This window comes from Hermetia illucens, chromosome 6 (genome assembly GCF_905115235.1).
Source record: "Hermetia illucens chromosome 6, iHerIll2.2.curated.20191125, whole genome shotgun sequence".
NCBI lineage: Eukaryota > Metazoa > Arthropoda > Insecta > Diptera > Stratiomyidae > Hermetia > Hermetia illucens.
The window spans coordinates 14,645,086-14,653,998 of NC_051854.1; the positions used below are offsets into that span (position 1 = coordinate 14,645,086).

The 8,913-nt window shown below is 40.0% G+C and overlaps 1 protein-coding gene across 1 annotated transcript in view; it reads left to right on the forward strand.

Moving 5' to 3' along the window:
* The window catches only part of LOC119659166 (U-scoloptoxin(05)-Sm1a), a 112,536-nt gene extending 107,596 nt beyond the window's left edge, over positions 1-4,940 (forward strand). Inside the window, exons 2-3 of the mRNA XM_038067117.1 lie at positions 3,341-3,398; positions 3,531-4,940. Of these exons, the coding sequence (XP_037923045.1) occupies positions 3,341-3,398; positions 3,531-3,661 (189 nt within the window). The 3' untranslated portion in view covers positions 3,662-4,940. The remainder of the gene's footprint in view (positions 1-3,340; positions 3,399-3,530) is intronic.
* Positions 4,941-8,913: the final 3,973 nt, after the last annotated feature.

An 8,913-nucleotide genomic window follows, 5' to 3' on the forward strand; every position in this document is an offset into this window, starting at 1 on the left:
ATCACCCGCAACTAACCGGGCTGGGAGCGCATCCTACAGGAATTCTTTTGGAGACCACGTACCCCGCGGGTCAATGATCGGTAGCCTCCGTTCTTGCAAGTACTTATCGAAAATAGCAGCGAGATAGGTGGGAAGGCATCAATTGGTCAAATTGAATTCGTTCTTTACATCCAGGGGCGCTACCACGGAATACTTTCTAGTATTAGCCTTTCCGTGAATTGAATTTTCGCCAAGCCGGGAAACAATTTGATAGTTGATTTGGGTTTACGGAGCCCTGGTTTTCCTTACTGAAGGAAAGGACGACGGTGATCAGCATAGGCTGAGCTTGTTCAACAGTGCCGCAACATCTTCCGTGTACTCGATTCGACACGATGCATCAGGCACCTCGAGTTGTAGGAGACTATCGTATAAGGCGTTCCAAAGGTCCGGACCAGGATAGATCCCTGAGTCGCCCCCAATGTCACCTTAATTCGTCGCTGCCATTCCCGGGTCTCGTAGAGTAGAGAACGGTCTTTTAAATAGTCCCTCAAACGATTTTTCAGTGCCTTGGACGTACCCCCAGCTATCCTGGTTTTTCAGCTTTTGATGCTCACTCGACTGTCGCCACGCCCGTTGCTGTTGTCGAGAAAGAAAGTTGATGGTCACTGTGGATATAGCGCTCAGTCACTCGCCAGACCATCTCTATCGGAAACGAGGTACTGGGGTAGGTTAGATCGACGTTTGAGCCTAGTCTTCTGCCTCGGAAGGTGGGCACGCATCCAACGTTGGCTAGTACGATGTCCAGCTCCGCGAAGATTTCAAGCAAGATTTGGTCCCTGGTGTTCGTCACTCGACTTCCCCAGTTTAAAGCCCACCCGTTGAAATCGCTGGCAATAATTTTGGGGCTGTGGTCTCTAGCGTACAACCCTAAGCGGTGTAGTATCTCCTCATATTGCGCTCATGTTGCACTAGGAGGAGCATAGCAGCTGTAGATACTGATGCCGTTAACTTTCGCCTGTAGAAAGCCGGCTTCCGGGAATGTCATTGTTTCTTGAATGGCTTGCCGTCCACATGCTCATATCGCCGCGTTTCCCGATGAGTTTTGCACCCACGTAGGACTAACATAATTTCGGTACGGTTCACATATCACCGTCACCGTTGTCTCTCAATGGTTGAGGTTGATTTGTATCAACCTCATTTAGCCTTACGATTCAGCTCCCTTCTATATGCCGGGTATCTGCCACCACCTGCAACGTGCCGGTCATCTATTCCCATTCTCCCTTTGCAGAACATGCATCGTGGATCTCCGGTGCAGACTTTGATAAGGTGGCCCTCTTCTCCACACTTCCTGCACTTCTCGACCTATCGTACTCGCTAGTACATGCTGCTGGAAAGTGACCGAAATCATCTGAGATATCTGCTCCCTAAGTCGACACACAACCTATTCTTACCTTGCCCGCGGTAATCAGTTTAATCCCTGATTCCACCGGCAAGCCAATAATAGCGATCTGTGTACCTCCATATGCCTTCTTCATCCTTTTGATGGCAGAGTCTTCTAGGCCGGTAAGGTTGAATTACTCCCTTAGCGTAGCACAGATATCCTCTGGTGATGTGACCTTGTCTAGGGCTTTGTACTCGATCACTATTTGTTGCTTCCGAGCTTTCACGTCAGCTTGCTCACCTAGTACCTTCTCCACCTGACTGTGAAAGCTATCCGCTATCTTTTCGCTAGATTTACTGCTCCTTAAACATCAACTGAATAATCCAACAAACTTAATGCATATACTCTATGAACTATGTATGTACAACATGCATACAGATGCAGGCAAGGAGGTCAATATTCAGGAGGCCGGTAGTATGAGTGAGGCGGGGAGCTGCCTAAATCGAAGGAAGATCGATATTCTTTCTGGGCGGTATCCCGAATTACTTATACCAGGGGATAACATGACAACGAGGTTTCACTTCGATAAGAAATTTGGAACACTTTGGAGTAACAAGGCAAACTGGGAGAGCGTGGCTGCGACATACGGCTTAAACCAGCAACTGATTACTTGGTACACTGACGGATCCCTCACAGTAGAGGGAGCGCAGCAGGTACACTAGCATATTCCAGGCGGAAATATACGTCATAGACAAATGTGCCTCCTTTATTCTGCAAAGGAACTATAAGGGGCAGAACATAGCTATTTTCCCCGATAGCCAAGCAGCGATCAAGGCACTTAGGTACAACCAGGTGAACTCTAAACTGGTATGGGAATGCCTTGAGAGACTGAATGCTCTCGGCTCATCCAACAAGGTCTGAATACTTTGGATTCCAGACCATGCTGGATTGGAAGGCAACGAGGCAGCGGACGAACTAGCCAAGAAAGGAGCAGGGATGCCTTTACAGGGGCCAGAACTCTTCTGTGGAATCGGAAACGTTTTCATGGCTATGAATCTAAGAAGTGAAGAGGAACGGTTGAGGAAACTATACTGGGCGGGCCTACTAGGGATGGAGCAGTCTAGGGTGCTTATTGGGGGATACGAACCCATGCGCACAAAGAATTGCTTGAACCTCACCAAAAAGAACCTCCGAATCATTGTGGGAATTCTCACTGGTCATTGTCGGCTGAACTATCACCTAGGGAAGCTAGGGATATCTACGGACACTGCCTGCAGGTTTTGGGTGGAGGAGGATGAAACCTCTATACGCGTCCTGGGACAGTGACCGGCACTTGTGCAAAGTAGGTCGAGGCATCTGGGAGGACACTTACTATCTGATGCAAAGCTGAAACATCTGGAAGTAGGGAACATACTAAAGTTCCTAACGGTTATAGGCCTGCTTGAGATAGTATGATCAATAGGTACAGTATAACCAGTAAAAGGGGCACAATAGTTCTTCAAGGACGCGGTGCGACTTTCCTTTAACAGAATAATAATAATAATGTTTGTACAAACGTTGTATAACCAAATATTCTTATGCAAGAAACCCACAAAACCTTTCATACCTAAAGCGTCGACTTTCCAGTTTCTGACTTGTTTAATGTTTAATTTATACTCCAAAAGTGTCAAATACTGCTGCAATTTATATAATACTTAAAGATGCAGGTCAGAATGCTCTAATTAATTTTACCTAAATTGCTAGAGTTTAGGATTCGAGGTAGAATCAATTTTGTAGGTACATATCAAAGGTTTGTTTACTGCTTTCTACAGACTAGAATAGTCTCATCTTCAGTGCTTCTAGTAATTTATTCCAATAGCTTCAAATCTAGTCAGATCTCGATGAGCCAGCTGCATTCAAACAATCTATTCATTCTAAATTCAGTAAAAGTACGTAATCGCCCATATCAGATACTATTAACGAGTGATTTTTCTGTTTCAGAAATACGTTAGTGAGCTATCAACTGTTCGTGACTGTGCTACAGAATGTACTGAGAAAGGTAATATTATCTTTTATATTATACGATTTACATTCAGAAATCGATGGAATCTTTTATTTTCAACTGAATATAAATTTTTATTAAGTCAACATAAAATTAAAGATGTGCACCTGTTACCATTGTTTATTGCAGAGGTCTGGGAAACGCAAACTTATTGTTGTACGGAAGATGGCTGCAACGGTGCCAATAACATTTCAACACCAAATTCAATCATGCTCTTTCTATTCCTGATTTTTGCAATATTAAATGTTATTAGACACTAAAACATGCTCTATCGTTTTATTTTGAAAAATTCTCTTTTCGCATATTTCTAATTTAAATCATATATACAAAAAATTAAAAAAAAAAAAAGATAAATACAAAACAAAACTCTCCAAAAATCTTCTCTTATATTTAATTCAATCTGGAATTTATTTAACTTTTTATGTGATACGAGGAAATCGCAGATATTGCATGTTACATGCATGCATGCGGGCGACGATTTGATGAGATGTAATATTTTATTGATTAATTGAAAATCATGTAGTGAGTAAATTCAAAACAGTGAATTAGAGTGAAAAATTGTTACTATTGCGTTGTTAATTCTATTAATTTGTAATTGGCAGAAATGGGACCTATCACGTATTATATGAAAAACGAGGAAACTAATTGGTTGTAGCGTAAGTTTACACAAGTAACAAGTGAATTTTTCAAGTATTAATGTTATGACAGGAGAAATTATAAAATCTATTAACGATTAATGATAATTTATATGTTTATCGTAAAGACACGTTAATTGTATTGACATTGTGTTATTATATTGCTCAGAGCTGATGTGTATCTGTTGTGTTAACACATAGGTTCTTAAGGTAACGATATAAAATTGATATCCTATTTTTAAGCTTAAGATTTCTGGGACACACATGCTTTTTGGTTTTTCTTATTGATTTGTCTCCAACATAAAACATTCGAGAAAACATGCGCCATTTCGAAGAAAGCGTTATCGTAGTTTTACCAGTCTTCCCGATATTTTAAATATCACTACAATATAATTCAATGAAAGGACATAGAAGCGTGTGGCTTTTGCTTAAGTGATTTAGATTATATGATTTGGTTGATTACGAGATTGATTATTTAATGGATTAATCTTCTTTGAATAATATGGTAAATATTAAGATGATTTGTTGTATCATGATAGTGTTTTCGTAGGTTTTTTTTTAGAAACTATTGAAAGTTTTTTATTTTATTAATTTCTGTTTTGATTGCTATATTGATACTATGTTACTTAATTATTTTCTTTAGAGAATTGTAAATTGTAAAATTATCTGCACTCGTAATAATATTTTAATTATCAACTCAGTGACGCTGATCGTGATGGTAAGCAAAAAAACTATATTACGCCATACGTTTGAACTATTCATTTCTGTTAGTACTCATATGGGCAATTATTATATATTAATATTCACAGCGTTTCCAGCATTTACCCGTAAGCAATAGTCATAACGAAGGATTTATATATATATATTAAAGCTTATTTAATTCAATAAACTTAGTTCGCCATGATTCATTGTTTCTGATTTGGTTAATATCGATGGTTTATTTTCAATCGGTTTAGGTAAAATTATTGCATAGCAGGCGCATTTTAGGTGCCTCGCAAGGTTTACTTTGGCATCTGTTACTTTCAGGACTTCAGAGAAAAGGTTCTAAATGATTCTGTATATACCAGTTCCGACTTCGAGATAACCTTCCCCCTCTTGCACTTCCACACATTATCTCCAGTTTCACTCGATTGAATAGCCTAATCAACTGCTTTCAACCGTTTTGTTGTGAAAAACGCAAATGCTATTTTAGAAAGGATATACAGATCCTTTAAGATTGATAACACCTTCCCACTTTTTTTGGAACCTGTACACCGACATACGATCCATCGCCACCCCTGCCGTTAGTAGTGAAATAAATTTGAATTAAAAGTAAACGACACTTATAAAGATTTGCCAAAATATTCAAGAACAAGTCGGAAAAGCTAAACCCCTCAGTTATGAAAGGTTTTGTGTATTGCGTATATGAGCATATTTTAATGGTTATTTGGCCCATTTGTCGTAGAATGCAAGAAATTTCATCAAAAGTGGCAAATTTGACATATTATAACTCTGTTAGTAATAGTGTGACTTCCACCAAACTTGGCAGTATTATGCTCCATAGTATAGCCTATATTACTGCTTGGTAATTCTAGAATAAGCCTAAGGTGGGTTCCCAGGCAATTTCAAAAAAATATACTTATAACAAACATAGTAACTTTATTTGAATAGGTATCGGTATGGAGAGTATTTTGAGGCCTGGAACACTATGTTTTCTTCAGATAGTTGGGTTAGGTAGTTTCCGAGAATGGGTCATTGAGGGGGGCCATGGGAGGGGTTTGGGAATGGGAAGGGAAGAATGGGATCAGGAACAGCTGGAGCCGTTTTGTTTGGGTGGATGTACATATGAAATAGCGATCGGTGTAGAGGACTACTTTACCTTCTCTGTCGAACAGTCGGTTATTACTGTTATAGGAAATAAGGAATTGTGTCAACTGATTTTTATGGAAGAAATATTCCTCACCGATCTCGATCCGCAGCCACTCGGAAACTAGGGGATTGGGATGTGATTGTGTGTGATTGACACCTTTCTAGGAATTTCACCACGTATCTGGCCATAACAGCATTCACGCGAGGCGTATGGGAGGAATCATAGAGGATTTGGTTTGATATGTACTTCATACCATCGTCCTTTTTAAATATGCCGGTACAGCCGTAGAAGAATTTGTGTTTTCTTGAGGCGTATCTTCTCCATATGTCTAGGAGAGGTATTAGTCCAGAAGATAAATCCAAAAGTGATCAAAGGTCTAATTAATTGTTTATAGCAGAAAATGTTGACCTATTAAATCGAAGGATGGAGTATAGTGATTTGAAGGCGCCATCTGCATGGTTTAGTACCTTGTTAACGTGAAGGAATATTGGATAAGTTGGAGGTGATGGTGACGCTTAGATAGATAACTTATTTAACAGCAGGAATGGGGATTGAATTGATATTGAGAGACAGGTTCTTGACAGCAAAATACATTCTTGGAGTCATCATCATTATATTCCCGCGGATCGTTTGACACTTTTGAGCATTGAGGGCTAGTTTCCACTTGTTAAAGTATCGGTAAAGCTCATCCAAATATGAATTCAGACGAGCTTGCCCGTAGACTATGCCCTTCGTTATGTGTAAATTGTGAGGTCAACGGCATATTGTAGGATCTTGATATGAATGTGATAAGGAGCGGGCTTGGGAATGTAAGGTGTGAAGAGCGAGAAGAGGGTTGCGGAAAGAACGGAAGCTTGTCGGATTCCAGACGGACTGGTATAGTATGAAGAGAATTGTGCCTGAACTTTGAAGGAGAGGATTTTCAGTTTTCTTTATGAATCTAGTGATTTGAGCACACTTCCAGCTAGCCACTTGATTAGCCATAGGCTCATTCTACGGCTCTCTATCTGCGCGTGAGCATGCTGGATATGCCACGAATAACACGGGATGTGGTTTTCTTCGCGAGGAGAGCATAGATGAAGAACTTCGCTTGGTTCTTGACGAGAAGGTTTTTGGTCTCTGCATTATCCTCTTTGTTCTTGAGGAGAATTTTATGATTTGAACTCCCTGATTTCGTAACCAAGAAGTCTTTTAATGCAGTTTTGCGTAGCCCTAAAATCCTCTGACGGTTCAATGACAATAATTGGAGGAATTTTAGTACTCAGTATCATCCGGGGACCCTGCGGTGGTTGTTGTTCCGGTTTGAATGACGCAGGAGCTTACAGTTTGTTGGCGGATTTGGTTGGAGCAGTCCCACTGGGCATTTGTTTCTGTGACGTTGTTGTCGGGCAGTTGGTCGGCTTAGAGCTGAGTCCGTCGTATGTCGACTATATGATTGCCTTTGATGAGGCAATCGTCGCCTGCAGGTTACGGATTAAGCTTTCTAAGCCTTCTAAGAAGAGCCTCCTCATTTACAGGTTTGTCATGGCCTGCCGTAGAATCCATATCTTTAGCTGTGACCGATTCCGTCGATGAGGCATCCTTGCGTTCCGATTCGACTTCCTCAGGTGCCGAATTACCGTTATTTTTGCCAGATTTCTCGCCATTACCACTTTGAACGCGTCCTTCATCCAGGGCGGACAAAATCTGTGTGTAAAGGAATCAGAGGTCACAAGAGTTGCTTTTTTATCACCCTTAAGACGGGGAAGATATGAAAGCCTGAAGACCAAATTTGGTGGATAGGTTTAGTACATTAATTTCTGCTTTAAAAACTTTGCTATGGGTCTTAAAAGTCCATTATTTTAGCGGTCTGTGGAGTGCGATGAGAGAGAGCGGTTATCTAGCGATACTTTGGGTTATGACAAAGAGGTCGATGTCATATGGGAAAAGCTGGGCTGCAATATCGAAGGAATTAGGGGACATGTGGAAATGCAACTTTTAGTGTTGATTGGTATTGGATTAGTAGAAATAAAAAATGACGAAGTGCCAGAAAAGTAAAGAAGAATTAAATTATTGAAGCCGTTGTTATTAGTATCTTTAAGATGAGATTTCAGGTCATGTATCTTATAATTTAGATGGGGGAACGAAATGGCAATTTCTTATTATTTAAGCTGGAAAATAAATCCTTTAGTCTACCTTATTTTGGCGGAGAACTCCAGCAAATTATGGTTTTCTTGATTAATCCTAAATTTTTGTTACAAATAGATACCGTCGGAAATCTGCTAAAATGGTTTTAGAATAACGTACGAAAAATGTGAAGTATAACATGAAAAGTGTTTGTTTAGATATTTAGGTGTAAACGTCAAACAGTTAACAAAACTAAAAAAATTTCATGACTTTCAATATAGATCACCTTTTCATATCAAGATTCTTACGGAATTAAGGGGCTAGAGATTTTGAGTGTTTTGAAGCGAACAGGTCTTTGGAAAAATATTAGATTAACTTTGATTATACAATAATTTGGGAGATCTTTCAAATCAATCTTATTTTAGTTTGTGCCAGTATTATTCACTTTAAATAGAAAAAATTTGCTGATCATTTTTCTGAAAGACTATAATGTGGGCCTTAAAAACAAAGTGTTGTGTCCACGGGATGCATGTCACATCGTCTGCTTTGTCCTATGACGAGCTGACGAGAAGATTCATTTGCTAGTATGCAACATTTTTCCTTTTTGCCTACTAAGTTTATTTTAACACCTCCATTACCCTTTATTCAATTTCCCATTTTTCATCCCGACATTTCCTTATTTTATTTCCGAATTGTCACAATCTCTGCAGATGCCGGATTTTACCTAATACTAGCACTAAGTGCCAAGCATTTAGGCTCGGACGATTCTACCTACTTAAAGACTAAAGGGGCGCTAATAGTGGCCCGTGGTAGGTCAATGGGAGTATCCGTCGAGAACTTCCGGCAACATCGAGCAGGTATGCAGAATGGTATATTTCTGCGTGGTTTGAACCAGACTGTGCGAGAGTCCCAGGACATCAAG